Consider the following 19,081-nt stretch of genomic DNA (forward strand, 5'->3'; position numbering starts at 1 on the left):
TCAAAAAACGTAAACTAAAACTGTATGACCACAAGGTCTCCCGGGACTCGCTAAGATCTTTATTTGGTGAACAGTACCAGGTTTTTTTCCTGGCTGATTCAGGCAACCCATTCCCATGATCTAATGACACTAGGGAAGTACTGTAGGAATGCAGTACTAGCATTTGGAATAAGAAATGTACATTTATGAATGAATTTATAAGGTCTGCCAAAGTTATGTACTTTTATACTGTGTGAATATATTTTTTAAACGTTTTAGATTATTTTAGAACAAGATTTGGGAGGCAGGTCGTGTTGATCCTAAACAGTACAATAAGGAGGTTAACTCTTTGTATCAAATGTAAAGTATTGTTATAACCCTGCTATGCACACATTCTGCACTATCTTGGATGACGGTGTGCATAGCAGGGTTATAAGTTGAGTTACCTCCCTTCAGTTATTACAGTATGATTACGACTGACCCGCAGGGGCCGCCTTTTAATAGCATTATTCTAATGATTTGTATATCCCCGCACTGTTTCCTCAACTGCAAGGCATGCCAAGAGTGCTGACCGAAAGGGAGGTAATAGGGCAAGGTCTCCGACTTCGAAGAATAAGGGGGAAAAGTAGTATTGTACACGACCATGCAAACCCAGTTAGGACCTACATAGTTTGCCACATTGGATGCAGACAAATCTGTAGGTCTATTTAAGTGCTCTTTTCGTCATGTCTTCGGCAAGGGTCCTTCTAAAGCAGGGGTTCTCAACCTGTGGTTCGCGACCCCCTTGGGGGGTCGATTGACCATTTGCCAGGGGTCGCCTAAGACCATCGAAAATATGGATTGTTATTGTCTAGTCTTCTATTGATGTATGTGTGTGTGTGGGGGGGGGGTCGCGTCAGAGTGGGGGATTGTAAAAGGGGGTCGACGAGCTTAAAAGGTTGAGAACCGCTGTAATCTAAAGGGGTCTCAAGTTGTTTTCCCCAACCTTCTCTTTTTCAGAGGCTATCAGCTGCTTGCTGCTTTCCTTTATGCCGGTGAGGGCAAAATGGCGTCTGATTTGCTTTTTATAGGGCTTTTGTAAAAAAAAACTTTGTTATCTATAGGTTTATCACAAAATATAAGAAGTATTTTTTTTTATTCTTCTATCATTTATTTAGCGCTCCTGGCTGTTACTGCTAAAACTGTACTTGTGTAACAATGATTTCTAATCGCTCGTAGAAAAACGTGAATATTACTTTAATATTTAAAACAGAGATATTAACGTCCTTTTATTCACTTTGTATTTCCTCCGGCCTTCACCTTGATGTGCTATTTCCCATTGTTGGATGCGTCGTCTGCCAAACTCATTGTCCCATAATCCTTCTGGGGCAGTGTTTCTCAAACTTTTGCCAGTGACACCCCCCCCCTTCCCAAACGAGAAGAATTTCGTTGCCCCCCCCCCTCCCAACAGCTAGCTGGAAAGTTTGTGTTGAGCTGGCGGTTATGACAGTGGGGTAATGAAAATGTAATGAAAAGACATAAATATACAAGTTTCCTTTTATATTTTTTCGCATAATTATTTACAATAGGTTTCGAATCCAACAAATTGGCTCATTAAGGATCCTTGAGAGGACCTCGCGACCCTCCACAGTTTGAGAAACGCTATTCTAGGGTAGTGTTCCTCTAGTCTGATACGAATGAAATATGTGAGAATCAAGTGTGCCTGTTGTTAGCTGAATCAAGCTCAAACTTTTTTTTTCTTTTGACTGTTCGTGATTCTAATGTCTGTGTATATGTGTGTGTGTATATATGTGTGTGTGTGTATATATGTGTGTGTGTATGTGCGTGTTGTTGTTGTTGCTATACAGACATCCCCTCTCCTTACTTATCTGTGGATGTGTGTTTGCTGCTACCTATTCTGGAACATCACGATGTCATTGCTTAAGTGTATGCGTGTGAGCATGTTGTGTGGGTGTTCGCATTTCTGCGTGAACGGCTGCGTGCGGGGGTGTGCTATAAAACTGGACCAGTCCCCGTAGAGTATTACACACGACCACCGGACTGTCCATCAGCTTGATCGTCCCACCAACCAACAAGGTAAACTGTTTTAAAACCACTTTATATTTAATGGTTGATTAGATTCTATAAATAGAACTTGATTGGTCTTATTTAGAATACTACTTAAAATTATCCAAAAATGTTAAACCGTAACTTTATAATTAAAAAAAAAAAACAACTAATAAAATACTCAAAAAGACACAAAGCATAAAGCACATTTCTTATTCCATATGCTAGTATAAGTTCGTGCAAGAGCTCCTTCTTCCCTAGTGCCATTATAGAATGGAACGGGTGGCCTGAATCAGCCAGGAAACTCAATGAAGTAATATGCAGTACAAGATTAACACGTGGTTAGACGCAGGACGTAATTATCTTTTCTTTATGGAACGTAATTTATTCTTGTAAACTAGCCGGATATGACCCGCGGGCCATAGTTTGTGTATTACTGATCTAATGGGTTGGATTTAGATGTATGTTACCCCATAGAGAATGTTCCCTTAACATTTTAATATATATTTTTTTTTTCCACGAAAATGAACAGTGAGAAAATGGGTTTACCCGATATGTTAAGTCTCTTTCTCTAATCGAGATAAATTTAGGTCATTTTTTTTTTTACGAACTTCCGGTTGTGGGAGGTCCATTTAACATACACTACAGTCCCCACCATGATCTAAAGAACATTAATGTAAAGTATTAAGATTGGTCAAACAGTTTTGGACCTCTATTCGGTACATACATACATACTCCTTACATTCTACTTTATATATTACATTTTTATCAATTTTATTTCAAAAACTAAAGTTTAATAGATATGATATATGATGGAAGTGAGAAAATTCGAGTGGGAAGCGTGGTCGAGAGGCTAAGTACGCTTTAACTTGGCATGGCTTGGCTACCTATGAAGGGGGCTCGAGGTTCGACACCCGACTAGAGCAGAATTGTTTATTGAGTGCCTAAAGGCAGCACGGAAAACCTTCTTCCAGATACCCCCTCCCACATATGAGATAGCTCTCTGGGCATGCTATATGCATGAAAGTAGCGCTATATAAAAAAAGCTATAATAATAAAATGAGAATCGTGTGTAGCGCTGTTAAGAAACAGTGTAGTCTCTTATCTTAGATTAGAGACGTTACTTCAAAAAAAAATAATTACATCCTTACGCCTTTCATGTGTTAATCTAGTCCTGCATGTTAATCAATGACTCTGTTACGTCGTTGGTATTCCCATTGAGCTATGGGAACCTAAAGACATTAAAAAACAAGAATTAAGATCAATTTTAATAATTTTTAAGCAACTAGGTAGAATGTGGGGAAGCTTTATCTATTGGCTCAGTACCAGTGATTTACTGATTATTTACTACTGATTATTTACTATTGATTATTTACTACTGATTATTTAGGCCCTACTACTGATTATTTACTACTGATTATTTACTACTGATTATTTACTGGTGATTATTTACTGGTGATTATTTACTGGTGATTATTTACTGGTGATTATTTACTGATTATTTACTGGTGATTATTTACTGGTGATTATTTACTGATTGCACGCTAATTAGCTTCATTTTTTTTTCGTTACGCTGGTCACCCTCGATAACATTTAACAGTAAAAAAACAACAACAAAAAACTGCGATAGTGACATCTAAAAAAAACTTTATTACACATTGGAGTTTATTTCTGATTCAGTAATGTATTAGTGAATGGCATCAAACCGAACAAAATGCACATTATGACCAGTAGTGCACAAGACTTTAAAATGGACATCAGTATTGGAGGCTGGCTGCCTGGTCGTGCGGTTTGCGCGCTGGACTGTCGTTCGGATTTATCGACGGTCGAGGGTTCAAACCCTGCCCGCTCCCATCCCCCGTCGTCCTGCGGGAGGTTTGGACTAGGAAGTAAACTATCTTCAACTCTGAAGGAACATCCGAAACATGTAAAACATTTTACAAACAAACTGTCAGTTTTTTAAATACCTCGGAGCTGAACCAAATCTGGCCAGAATTGCGCAATCCATAGCGGCACTTACACAACTCAAGAAAATCTGGAAAGACATCGCGCTCCTCGGTCAAGGCCACATCATTGTATGCTTGCTAATCTTACACGCTAACTGCAGAGCTAGAGAGGATTTAAGCGATGGAATTTGGGGTACAGAAGGATCCTAGGTATCCAACTACAAAAACCGCATCAAAACGGATGAAATTCGACATGGTCCTCGGGACTCGCTAAGATCTTTTATCGGTGAACAGTACCATGATTTTCCTGGCTGATTCAGGCAACCCAATGCTCTAAGTCTAATGGCACTAAGGAAGTAGTACTTTTTTTTAAAAATCTGTCCTAGCATTTGGAATAAATGTGTATTTATCTTTCTATTTTTATTATGTTTTGATTTTGAAATGTATGGTTCAGTTCTTTATCTAGGTCAGGGGTTCTCAACCTGTGGATCGTGACCCCCTTGGGGGTCGAATGACGATTTGCCAGGGGTCGCCTAAGACCATCGAAAATTGTTTACTCTTCTATTGCTGTATATGTGTGTGTGTGTGGGAGGGGGGGGGGGTCGCGGCAGAGGGTGGATTGTAAAAAGGGGTCGCCGAGCATAAAAGGTTGAGAACCGCTGATCTAGGTTTATCGCGACTTTACTTTTTAGTCTTCTGTCCTAACGCCTCTTTAAATTTTGGGATTTTACTGATGGCGATACTCTGATTAAATGTGACTATTCGTTTGTTATATATCTAACTACATTTTGCGGTTGTTCTAGATCAGGGGTTCTCAACCTGTGGGTCGCGACCCCCTTGGGGGTTGATTGACCATTTGCCAGGGGTCGCTTAAGACCATTGAAAATATGGATTATTATTGTCTACTCTTCTATTGCTGTATGTGTGTGTCGGGGGGGGGTCGCGGCAGAGTTGGAGGTTGTAAAAAGGGGTCGCCAAGCTTAAAAGGTTGAGAACCGCTGTTCTAGATACTATATCTTGTGTAAGATGTCCCAAAACAGAGGATGCGTATTCTAATTTTGGTGTTACTGAGGTTTATGCCTGGTCGTGCGTTTAGCTCGCTGGACTGTCATTTGGATTTATCGATGGTCCCGGGTTCAAACCCTGCCCGCTACCATCCCCCGTCGTTCTGCGGGAGGTTTGGACTAGGAAGTAAAGTATCTTCAACTCTGAAGGAACATCCGAAACATGTAAAACAAACATTAGTTTTGTTCTTTTTGTAAAAATGTCTTTCAATAAATTCCTAGTCTTTGATTCTTTTTTCGTCGATATGGGGACTCCTTGACTCCCTCCCTCTCTCTCTCTCTCTCTCTCTCTCTCTCTCTCTCTCTCTTTTAAACATGCGAAAACTTTTTATGCTAAAATGAAAATTTGTCCTAGACTAGCATTATGCATTAGTCCAGTCCAGTGATGCTCAAAATACGGCCCGCGGGCCAGATCCGGCCCGCGACGTGGTTCCATCCGGCCCACCGAAACGTCGGCACAGGGTGTGGAAATTGTCCATCCAAACAAAAAAAAAGGTTAAATAAAATTTTGCCTACGTTTGGACCCTCACTTTTTCTATGATGGATCGCTATCATGATCTTTAACATTTGTGTGTATATGAAATGGGACTCTGGATATAGAATCTACCAGTAAAAGTATACATATCTTTACTTTGTTGTTGAACATTATAATAACCCAACATATTTATTTTATAAGGAAAGTGTGGCTGTTTAATATAACAACAACATAAAAACGTCATTATAAAATAAATATGGCGGCATTCTTGGTTTGAGTCGCAAATAAAAGATTGGAGGTTCCATGGGAATAGTTACCAAAAAGAAACCACAAAATGTGTCGTTGATAAAGCTACTTACACTGTTGCTCGCATTTTAAGTAGAAATGAAGCTATTTTCTGACGCGTAAAAAATATAATTGTCAAATAACCTATTAATTAAGTCTTACACCCACAGGTTTCTATCAAAATAGTTACAGAACAATTTCATTTCGTTTTTGTAACTTTTCGCTCATGTGGCCCGCGAGACGAGTTAGAAATAAAAATGGCCCGCGGGTCGAATAAAGTTGGGCATCACTGCATTAGTCAGATAACGGGACTAAGCAAGGGGGGATAACCAAGTTAACATTTAAATGAATGGTCCGAATCTTGTTTAGCAAGAGTGAACTGCCCTTGTCGCTGTGATGTGGAATTTTAATGAACTGATATTACCATAAATAAGGGGCAATCACCGAATGTGAACTCGACCTGGTTATAAATGTGGACTTAACATTATGTTTAGACTCGATCATACTCGATTTTTTTTTTAAATCGTCTTATAAATTAAAAAAAAAAAGTTCATTTAAAATTACTATCCCTGGAACACATTCTGTCCCCGGAACACACATTCTATAACACGACCAACACACATTCTATAACACGACCAACACACATTCTATAACACGACCACCACACACTCTATAACACGACCACACATTCTATCCCACAACCACACATTCTATAAGACCAAACATTCTATCCCACAACCACACATTCTATAAGACCACACATTCTATCCCACAACCACACACTCTATAACACGACCACACATTCTATCCCACAACCACACATTCTATAAGACCAAACATTCTATCCCACAACCACACATTCTATAAGACCAAACATTCTATCCCACAACCAAACATTCTATAAGACCAAACATTCTATCCCACAACCACACATTCTATAAGACCACACATTCTATCCCACAACCACACATTCTATAAGACCACACATTCTATCCCACAACCACACATTATATCCCACGACCACACATTTATTCTATCCCACAACCACACATTCTATAAGACCAAACATTCTATTCGACCACATATCATTTCCAACATTGAGTAAGCTTTTACTCAAATGACCTCTCTCTCCTCTCCCTAAAACACACACATACACAATTACAGAGGTCCTCTTATCGTAACGCCCCGACCAAGTTCGGGTGTCGGGTTGAGGTCGTGACATTTCAAGTGCGACATCCCCCCTCCCCGGTCTTGTATTACATCAGAAGATTATATTGTCTCCAAGTTCGGTTTCAATGGCTATTAGCCGCTTAAATCTTACTGGCTCTTTGTCTGAGAATGAACAGCGCTCACGCACACACACACACAACTTACACACATACACATATACACGTCCTCACACACATATACACTGTTCTCTATTTCATGGTTTAACATGTCTGATCTGTAAAGGGTTGTTAACATTTCACATTTGATGAATCAAAAGAAAACCAAAAGGGAAAAAAAATGAAACTTTTTTTTTTTAAATTATTAGAAAGTTTCTAACTGGATGATGCAACATTTATTTTTTACAATTCCTCTATTCAGCTAGTAAATTCATGGGCATTGGGTGGGTGGACGCGGTTCTCGAAAACGGATCTAACGATTTTCCTAGAAATTTGACAGCTGGTGTATATTCACCTTGGGAAAAGAATTTCTAGCTCATTGGCCACACAGGGGAAACTCTGGTTTAACAATTATTTTTCAAAGTTTTAAAAAAAAATTGTTTATTTGGCTACAGGACTAGGTCTAACAGTCTTCGGGTATTTCCGCATGTATGCCCCATTAATTAAGTCGTTCGGTAACATTTCGCGAACTGTTTTCTAAATTTAAATCTATAGGCCTATCACTAGAATTGTCTATACCAGTGTTTCTCAAACTTTTTTGTCTGGCGGCACAGTAAAAAAAAAAACTACAAAAGTTTCGCGGCACACCACGAAGAGCAACAGTTGTTTTATAATAAAAAGAAAGAAAAAAATACCTGTTTTTAAGTAATATATTTAATGTTAAGGGTGTGCCTGTTTTTGAGAGCAAATTTGATCTAACCGAGGCTCCAGAGTCGACAAACAAACTAACATTTCATCGTCCATTGTAAGAAGTCTCTCTCTTTTCTAAGACTTGATTTCAGTCAGTGCTCAAAATCCAAACTCACAAAACCATGAAGATGCAAATGGAAGAATTAACGTATTTCTCCATGGATAACAATGAATATAAGGCTTAGTGATAAATTATTAGCATACACCTAACCAATTTACATGAAACACATCGCTTATTATTATCGTTACCAATTCGAGAACTGCTGTGCGTCTGCTAAGGCGGCCAACATTTTATTCATTATAATAATATATGTATAGTGGACAATTCCATAACCTGAATAGCTAACACCCCTTTCCGTCATAATGGAAAGATCCACTACTATTACTGGTCATTGCAAGTTGGGATGTCATCGCAACGTAAAATAAAAATTTAATATTAGGCAGACCTGTGTAACGCTGCACGTGTGGCGTTCTAAAAACTCCCGCGGCACACCTGCAAATCTTCGGCGGCACACTAATGTGCCGCGGCACACAGTTTGAGAAACACTGGTCTATACCCTGACTCAGTAGAAAATAGATTTAAACCTGGATTTTTTTTTTTCGTGGGTAGGGCGGGGTGGAGATGTTCTTGTTTTGTTCTTTTTATTTCATTCATTAGTTTTTAAGAGTAAAATATTCGCTTTTTCCGAAACAATATTCAGTTTTATAAAGGCGGAATTATTTGTTTTTATTTTTAAATTTTGTATGGTACTTTCCATAGTAGTAAGTCATAGACAAGAGAAACAAACCAGTAGAACCGATGGAAACCAGTAGAACCGATGGAACCAGTAGAACCGATGGAACCAGTAGAGCCGATGGAACCAGTAGAGCCGATGGAACCAGTAGAGCCGATGGAACCAGTAGAGCCGATGGAACCAGTAGAGCCGATGGAACCAGTAGAGCCGATGGAACCAGTAGAGCCGATGGAACCAGTAGAACCGATGGGAGGGCCAAGAAAAACTACTTAAAACGTGTTTAAATTGAAATGTTAGTCTTGATAGTACCTTGACAGTACCTCAATTTCTTTCAACTCTATTCCAAACTGAGTTGAGCTCGTGAAATTGGGCACATTTCGGTTTGGTGTCGCCTGGTGCTGTTCGCCCACCCCCACACCCCGCCACGCCACTTAAATGTGAGGAGCTATTTAGAATGCATGCCAACTCAAGTATAGTTTTACTTGTGAAAAAAAAACCTCAGATCTAAGTAAATTTGTGTTTTTTTTTTTTTTATGTTTTTTTTTTTTTACAATGATTTCGTTCTTGTTTTGACAGTAGAAATGAATGCTGGGATTGACGTCTGCTTGAGCTTCGTAGTCGTGTGCGTCACGCTATTCGTGGGGCTCTCTCTGGGTCAAGACATCAGTGCATGTGATGTCAGCAAGGGGACTCATGGAAGGTCAGTATAAGAACTTCTATCTATAATTGTAGGGGGGGGGTAGGCAAGGGGAGTACTGAAGGGCCTTGTGGTCAGGGCTCTTAAGTTACGATCAAAGCTTAAGGATTTATCAAAAAATTTTACACAAAACAAAAAAAAAACTAAAAGGTTGTAGGCTTATAACCTGGTTCTTGGTTATGCCAATATTAGAATATGCGTCCTGTTTTTGATAGAGTACCACGAGTGATAAAATCTCTAAATTTAGACTCTTCAGGACAGATGACTAAAAAATAAAGTAACAATTATTCATAAAACACTGAACCATAATTTACTAATACAAAACCAAAAATACTCAGAAAGACACAACGATAAAGGCACAATCTAAATTCCATTCGCTAGGACACTTACTAATGCTCCTTATTCCCAAATGCTATTAGAGCATGGAATGGGTTTCCTTAATCAGCCAGGAAAACACATTTTAATGACATTCCAGAAAGATCTCTTCATTGATTCTTAAATACATCTTTTTTTTTTTTTATTAACCTTTAAAGCGCCTCAATGTGCGACAGGGGAAACTACCAATTATAATATATTTTCCTTACGGAGTATCAGTAATATCCCTTTTGCACATGACCGCCCCCATGCAAAGATATTAAAGTTTAGTTTACTATATTATTCGAACATAAAGTAAGAATTGGTGACTTGTTTGTTTTTCTTAGAGGTATATGTGGCGCCCGCCTGGCCAGAGCTCATGCCAACCTGTGCTTCTTGTTGCGTAACCAGTTCCCAGACGTGTTCCAAAGGAAGCGCTCAGTGGAGAACAGCATTGGAGACGTGTTCAGTATTCCTTTGTCGACACTAGCAGACGTGGACCTCGCTCGGGACGACTCAAACAAGAGTAAGTCATTTCTTTGTTCTTCCACTGTCCAAATCCACGTAGTAGCCTGTTTAATACATCTCTCTAGACTTGGCCACATTTTCTTTCAACTAGGGAGAGCAGGTGTTGAGGGTTAAGTGATTTCAAAGACTGCTAGGATCAGTTCTGGACTTACATGTAGGCAACATAACCTATAGTTTAGGGACCCTCCCCCCCCCCACCCCCCTGTAAAATGTTTATGGTTCTTCTTCTGCTTGTTGAATGACATTTGATCTTGATATAATAATTAGGACACGATTTGTTTCGCTTGAGTTGCTGTACTACTTTTTATGTCTTATGACAACTAACATTAGCACAGCACAACAAGTATTAACAGCAATCAGTTAACTCCTCTAATAGCAGACATTTATTTTATTGAATATAAAATAAGATACACATATGCATGGCCGATTCCGCCATAAATACATATTTTGTCACATAAATCCAATGAAATATTCTATAAGTACAGGACTGCTACTCTATTAATAAATCAACTACATAAAACGTCAATCCAACTCAAAGACATGTCTACTACCACTACTTGACCATGTGAACTGATCTCGCTAACGAGATTTTATTCTTCCCATGATGCCCCTGTGTCCCTTTGATTTCCACGCGAAACATCTTATTCTCCATCAACAAGTGCATCTCGTGGTCCACAACCAATAAATGTCACCAACTATCAAGTAATGATGTGACACCCCCCCCCCCAAAAAAAAAATGGTCCCAGCGATATCTTCACAATCATTTAGAAGAAGAATTACAATGGGGATATCTCATATCTTGGGGGGCCTTATCTACTCCAAATTCGGAGCTGGCTATGATGGTTTCCCAAAGGATAGTAGGCCTATTTAATAAGAAATAATACTTCGTAAATAGTCCCTGTTGGATCCATCAAATTAGCTCTCTATAAGCCTGAAGTACCCTGATGCCTAGGTCGAATATGACTACTCAAAAGTGTTCAATACGTTACCAAGGGTATTATTTACATGTGGATTCGGAATTAGATGAAATAAACATTAAACATGCTCTAGAAAAATGACTAAAAAAACAATATTTAAAGTTAAAAATTACATATTTCAATGTTCAAAACTCGTAGATAAATGGATATACTTTCAAATGATGAAATAAAAAAAAGTTCGATTTTTTAATTTTAAATATCGATATTTTGCTCCTTAGTGGTGGTCCTCCTCCCCTTAAAGGGTTAACTTATTTTGTGTATCGTACGATTGGCATAACTTTAATTAATCCTCTGACTCCTATTGCGTTTGAGTTTCTTCCTATGCGCGTTGTATAATAAATATATGATGTAATGATCTAGTTAATAGTAATAGATGTTATTGTAAAAAAAAAAAAAGAGGGGCCTCGCAAGTATTCATAACATTGGGCAACGCAATTGGCAAGGCCGGCCTTAGAGAGGCACGTACAGACTGTCTCAATAATATTGTCTGTACCGCATTAAAGAAATAGTTCGCTTAAATTGAAAGTACGTAACGGCGGATCTTTAAATAATGCCTTCCCTTTAGATCTAACTTAATTGAAGCAATTCGTTGTTTGCTCTACAGAAACCAATATACCACCATTGATGGCCTACACAGATACCAACGCTCTTTTGTCGACAGAACCAAGAAACTTCAGAGACCTCTTCTTAACGCTGAGATACAGTTTGGACAATTCCCGCCCAAAACGCCAGAGCGATCAACAACCACGTGACATAGTCTGCGAGTGCTGCATCAACAACTGCACCGCCCGACAACTTGCGACATATTGTTAACCCTCCATCGCAGACTCTTTTAGCGCCATATTTGAAAATTTCAAGAATCTCCAAAATCCAAGCTGCTTCAAGATCCAGAAGTTTTTACAAAATAACCCCAATTATTTTAAATTTGTTTAATCTAATCGATCTTTCAAATATTTTTAATGTTTTGTTTTTAGCTGATTTTTGTTAGGGCCAAGTTAGTCTAAAAATGTTTTAATTAGGATGTTTTAAGAGATTATAAAACAAATGTACAAGATTTGTATTATGTTTGTGAGAAATTTTTATAATAAAGTTTATAACACATAACAATCCCTGTTCTATGTAAACTGTTTTAACATTAATCTGTAAATTTAGGAATACATTTAGCCTAAATTTTCATAAGAATATCAAGAATATTGTTGCAGATTAAAAAAGGTGCCATTTTGCCCTCACTGGCAAAGTGAAAAGTAACTGGCGGAAGATAAGCGACAATCTGAGAGCGCTAATGAAATTTGCGGCACACACATTTAAGACCTCAAAAGCCTTTGCCGAAAACAGGCGCAGAAGACGAAGACCCCGGCTGACAATGGCTTTGTCAGCATTAGATGAGGCAAAATATGCAGGTCTCGACTACGTTTCCCTCGTCACGTGAAATACAGCAATCTTCGGAATAAAACTGTGTTTTGAATGGCTATACATTGAAGTAGCCTGCGGATGAATTATCATGTATAGAGATTAAATTAAAACAGCTCTACGTCTGGTTGAGTTGAGTATGATTAGAGACGTACGACACCATACTGTCTTCACTTCAAGTCTGCTGCGAAATTATAAAACAATAAAATGTTGGATTTAATATATTAATCTTATAGTTAAAAAATCTTAGTCTGTTTTACTGATTCATCTTAGCTTATCTTATATAATACAGACGTTATTTCAAAAAAGTTGATCACGTCCTACGCGTCATGCATTTAGTCATCCATATTAACCAATGACTTAAATTCTGCCAAGTCACTGGTTTTCCTGGCTATCTCAGGCAACCCATTCCATGCTCTAATAGCACTAGGGAAGAAGGAGCATTTGTACAAATTTGACATGTAAGTTAACTAAATATCAAGAAAACATTAAAAATACTTTTAAAAGACAATACATCCTTAGTAAGTTAACAAGTATTTTGTTGATACACGGGTGTCATTACTGCCTTTAGTTGTCATTCAGTAGCGTAACTAGGGTGGGTGAGGAGGGGGGAGAATTTGAAAATCCCCCCAGGCCCCCACATTAGTGTTTCTACATTAAAAATTAAATATTACGCAAAATGCAGGGTCCCCCAAAGAGATCGAGCCCCCCTGGGCCCCCAAACATTGGAAAATTCCAGCTACGCCTGTGTTATCATAATCTTGTCTACAGAGGATCCTTCAAAAGAAAATCACGTGCTGTGCGTATCCGTGTGGAGTCGCGCATGTTAGAGACTTGAACTCTACCTAGTCATCGTTTACCCTGGCTGATTCAGGCAATCCGTTCCGTGCGCTAATGGATTACGGGCACGACATGGCCTAAATTGTGCCGATGTGCCTAAACTCAAACTCCGTGCGCTAATGGCACTAGAGGAGCACTTGTACGAATTCGTCCTATAAATCTTACCCATAACCCACTAACATTTGTGGATTCTCATCTGGATCCGCCTTTCAATCAATGGAGGAATGCCTGTATATTAAAACTTGAAGGGTTGAAATCGAAACAAAACGAGTTTCTATTAAGATTAGCATACGTCGAAGGAATTGAGGGGGAGACAATGCGTAAAATTCTGTCTTTACATCCGATTATCATTTTATGAATTCGGTTCTTTGAAAAAAAAAATTGGCAAAAAAGTATTATAATTTTATTTTTATTTTTTTACATTTTTTTTTTTGTAGTATTGTAAAATTAGACAATAGAAGCACAGAGCAGCTAAAGTATGAAAGATTTAATATTCTGATCCTCACTACCTAAAACAGAACAAACTATTCCTTTAATACTGTTAGTAGACGGAGACTTAGGGGATATACTATAACAGGGATTCTCAACCTGTGGGTCGCGACCCCCTTGGGGGTCGATTGAGAATTTGCCAGGGGTCGCCTAAGACCATCGAAATTATGGATTGTTATTGTCTACTCTTCTGTATGTGTGTTTGTGTTGTGGGGGGGGGGGTCGCGGCAGAGTGGGGGATTGTAAAAAAGGGGTCGCCGAGCTTAAAAGGTTGAAATCCGCTGTACTATACGATAATATGATAATATTGTACATCCAGAAGGGATTGTGAAAAGATCTGAAGTTACAGAAATTGCGCCATACTTTAGTGTAAATTAAATCTCGTCTGCTGACCTGTTGTACACTGCAGTGAAAGTTTACAATCGATGCGATGTCCTATCTGGACAGAACATTGTCATGTCGCACTCTCCACACTTACCTTGAACATGACATTTCAACATGGCATTTCAACATGACATCTGGTAAGTAGACAAGCAGATCTGATCTCTTGAATTCAAAACTAATGACGCTAATGAAAAGTGAAGTGAGCGCAGTTTTCTTACACTTCAAGGATGGACTCTTCCATGTATACACGCAAATGGAGATTTTCAAGATAAACTAAATGTCAAGGACGCTTAACTTGAGCTTTACCGTTTCTAACTAACAAGAGAACATTAAAAATACTTTTTTTTTAAAGACGATATCTTCTGTATACAACTTCTTGATAACTAATGAATGTTAGATTGAAAAACAATGAAACATTATTCATTGTAAAAAAAAAAAAAAATATATATATAATTTTTAATTTAAAGCTATAATTTTAACAATAAGCACCGCACAATCACCGCCATATCTCTCAATACTGCAAGAATATCTCGCATTTTTCTATATAAAACAAAATTAATTTATAACTACTAACTGATTAATTGTTTTTTTTTAATCATCATCATCATCATCATCAAACTCCATTAGAGTGAGGGCTTGAGAGGCTCAAATCCTCTCTTGCAAAAGCCCTGGACAGAAACCCTGCTGTCTTGCGTAGTGCATAAATGTCGCCATACAGGTCGAGAATTTTGGGTTTCCCAGACCTGTCGAGACGGAGATCTGCAAGTCTGGGGTAGTCAAACAGAATATGAGGCACGGTTTCCTCTTCTTCCCCGCAGCGGGGGCACCGTGAATCAAAATTTGGCCATAGCCGCGAGAAATATGAGCCAACAGGACAGTGGCCTGTCCTGCACTGTGCTATAATAGCTTGCTCAGGCCTGGACAGCCTCCACCACAGGGAAGTGCGGTCAGGGCGCCTCATGCGCTCCCAGACTCCACGGGCTTTTTGGGACTAGTCCCAGCACTCAAACCACTTTTCCATTTCTGTTTTTTGTATTTGTTTTTTTTTTAATTGATTCATGTATTGTCTTCCACTATTAATAACTGTACAAAATGTCAACTTGATCTGAGAACGATTAGTAGTGGGATAAAAGAAAACGTATGAAAGAAGACAGACAGACAGAGTGACAGACAGACAGAGTGACAGACAGACAGAGTGACAGACAGACAGAATGACAGACAGACAGAATGACAGACAGACAGAGTGACAGACAGACAGACAGAGTGACAGACAGACAGAGTGACAGACAGACAGAGAGACAGAGTGACAGACAGACAGAGTGAGTTAATATAAGCTTTTTTTAAAACAAAGAACAATCATTTATACCCTAGCGTCACGCTTGACTGCACATTGTCAAGCTTACCGTACTGTAAGTCAGAAAAGATATAAAATAATTGTACGTAATATTACGATCTAAATTATGACGTCCAGAGCAGCTTTAAGAAACTATTAGCCAACATTAAACCAAATAAAGCGTCTGGACCTGATGATATTCCAGCTAGATTACTCAAAGAACTAATCAATGAGCTAGCACCAGTGTTCAATATACTTTTTCAGGCATCTCTTAACCAGGGCAGAGTACTAAGGGATTGGAAAGAAGCTAATGTTTAAAAAAGGACAAAACTCTGACCCAGGAAACTACAAACCAGTATCACTAACCAGCATCACATGCAAATTCCTAGAACACATAATAATTAGCAACATCATAAACCACTTAGACAAACACAATGTCATTACTTCATACCAACATGACTTTAGGAAATATAGATCACATGAAACACAACTAATAGGACTAATTGATAATTTTCCAAAAGGTTTAGATAATAGTGAGTAAATAGATGCTATATTATTAGATTTTTCCAAGGCTTTTGACAAAGTTCACCACCATAGTTTGCTTTAAAAAATAATATATTTTGATATTGATGGTCCATTGAATCTGTGGATTAAGGATTTTCTGATAGGGAGAGAACAAACTGTAATAATAAATGGCTCAAAATCAACACCAATAACAGTAAACTCAGGTGTACCTCAAGAAACAGTCTTAGGTCCACTACTATTTTTAATTTACATAAATGATTTGCAAAATTGCATTAGTTCAGGAACAAACGTCAGATTATTTGCAGACGATTGCATAATATATAGAACAATAAAAACACCACAAAATACAGAAATAAAAAAAAATTAGATGAATTACAGAAATGAGAATCAAATTGGAGCATGTCTTTCCAACCAGAAATATGTCAGTTATTAAGAGTAACAAAATCAAATAAATTCCACTTATCTTATTCATGGCAAACCAGTAACACAGACTAAGAACGCAAAATACCTAGGTGTTATAATAAATGAAAAAACGGTCGGGGAATCCCCATATTGATGAAACTATCAAAAAATCAAAGAATTAAAATTTAAAAAAATTAAAAGAAATTTCTAAAAATCAAATAAGAATATAAAACTAAAATGTTATTTAACTTTGGTTAGGCCAATAATAGAATATGCATCCTCTGCTTGGCAGGGCCGGTCCTAGCAATTGCGGGGCCCTATGCGAAACTGATTGCGCGGGGCCTAGTCTGGGTGGGAATAAGGGTAATAAGTGAAAATTAAGATTTTGTATTAGAAAAAAAAATTCGACTTTGAGTTTTATTTTTTCTTTACTAAGAACAAAATTGCGATAAAACTTACTTTAATTTACGAACTTTGTAACCTATGGCATATTTATATGCCAGTGACTATAAAAGTTAATAAATTAAGTAACTTCCGATTAAGGTGAAAATTCTCCTGATTATTACATTTTATTACATGAAAGCTGACAATGTCTTTTTTCTTTTATCGCGCATAGGATTGGCGTTTTTCGCAAAGAATGACACCCACAAATGTCAATTTTGACTATTTTTCAGGAGATTTAAATGAATTCAGAAGATTTCCATGACATTTACGTATATATTCTACAATTTAATAATTAAACATAGAATTAGCGCGGGGCCCACTGCGACCGCATATGTTGCAGTGGCCTAAGACCGGCCCTGCTGCTTGGGACCTCTCAACTCAGAAAAACATTAAGAAACTGGAACAGACACAAAAAAGAGCAGTGAGATTCATAACAAACGAATATTCACATTTGACTAGAGTAACACCTTTAGTAAAATCACTAAATTTAGAAAGCCTTCAGGACAGAAGACTCAAAAGTAAAGTAGCAATTATACATAAAACATTGAACCATAATCTTCAAATACAAAAACAAAATTTAATAAAATACTCAGAAAGATACAAAGATGAAGGCACAATCCTCATTCCATATGCTAGGACAAATTTGTACAAATGCTCCTTCTTCTCTAGCTCTATTAGAGCATGGATTGAGTTGCCTGAGCTAGCCAGGAAAACCAGTGACTTGGCAGAATTTAGGTCATTGGTTAACATGCATGACTAGACGCATGACGGGTAGGACGTAATCATCTTCTTTTTTTGAAGTAACGTCTGTATTATATAAGATAAGATAAACCTAGGAACGAGAAGTCAAGAGACAAATGATAGGTCTATTCTTATCTAATTTTATACGATACAGACGTTAGGGACTACAATGAATTTTGTTTCTCTTTAACGAAACTCGACCCTGGCAGTGCCAGAAAATGACTACTCGTTTGTTTCTAACATAATAGGCTAATACTACTAATAATAGCAATGTCTTCGATTCTGAAGAGGATGAGCGCAGTGCATGACAATGCAATTGTAAACCCAGTTGCGACCTGCATATTTTCCCACATCTGCTGCAGACAAAGCCGTTGTCCGCTGGGTGTCTATTTAGATTTTCTTTTCGTCTTCTGTGCCATTTGAAATTGTCACGTAGAGTTGTGCACAGCACTTGGAACCCTAAGGCCAGCAAAAGCGAACAAGAGCTCCCTTCTACCGGCCTGAATGAACGATATAGCCTACACCTCGCAAATACACCGTTCTGACTGACGGGGGGTGAGACTCGGGGTTAAACTCGAAGTTTTGGTTTTGCGTTCACTTCCGGTGGACACGGACACTCCGGACTCGCGGACTAGAGACGCGGCCGAAGGCCGCACCACCGGGTCTCCCGTCATTTTCTTTTGATCTACCTGGCTGACCATGCGGGACACGCCATTTATGTAACGGTCCCATAAGTGACGACACCTTTGGGAGCTGAGCTCTTTTACATCCCCGCACAGTGCACGGGAGCCTTGTTTTGCTGCCCTCTCACGACCGTTTCCACCCGGACGTCACGATGAGGCAGGGCAGCGTGCCCGGACGTCTTTCTGCACCTGTCTTCAACAATGGTTTTTCTTCATGTCTCAAATGTGTGCCGCCCTCGGCTTTTGTGAGAGCTCTCTAACTTAAATAAACAAAAACAAAAGCAGGTCACATTTAAAGTATACCTAGGCTACATGTATATCTCTAAAATAAAATAAAAATAATAAAATACCCTGTTATCTATTAATATATGTACTCTGTTATATATATATATATATATATATATATATATATATATATATATATATATATATATATATATATATATATAATATATATATATATATATATATTATGAAAAAAAATATAAAAGGGTAAAAATTAAATTAAATATTAGGAAAACACAAAAAGAAAAAAAAAAGATATGTTCCGTTCAATTTAAATTTATTACTAGACCTCGCTAGATCAAGACCTAGAATTCGAGATCAAGAATAGATAGACTATAATAGGCCTAGATCTAGAATCTATAATATGCAGTAGGCCTACTCAAGG

General features: G+C 38.1%; 1 protein-coding gene across 5 annotated transcripts in view; it reads left to right on the top strand.

Moving 5' to 3' along the window:
* Positions 1-12,267, top strand: part of LOC129926976 (molluscan insulin-related peptide 7-like) — a 30,702-nt gene extending 18,435 nt beyond the window's left edge. For 2 of the 5 annotated variants that reach the window (XM_056033910.1, XM_056033911.1), the window contains exons 2-4: positions 9,181-9,304; positions 10,003-10,181; positions 11,765-12,267. In XM_056033910.1, the coding sequence (XP_055889885.1) occupies positions 9,186-9,304; positions 10,003-10,181; positions 11,765-11,973 (507 nt within the window). In that variant the 5' untranslated portion in view covers positions 9,181-9,185 and the 3' untranslated portion in view covers positions 11,974-12,267. Of the gene's footprint in view, positions 1-1,919; positions 2,056-9,180; positions 9,305-10,002; positions 10,182-11,764 lie in introns of those variants that run through there. The other 3 variants (XM_056033912.1, XM_056033914.1, XM_056033913.1) reach the window with 3 other exon arrangements.
* Positions 12,268-19,081: the final 6,814 nt, after the last annotated feature.

Source organism: Biomphalaria glabrata, chromosome 6, assembly GCF_947242115.1.
Source record: "Biomphalaria glabrata chromosome 6, xgBioGlab47.1, whole genome shotgun sequence".
Lineage (NCBI taxonomy): Eukaryota > Metazoa > Mollusca > Gastropoda > Planorbidae > Biomphalaria > Biomphalaria glabrata.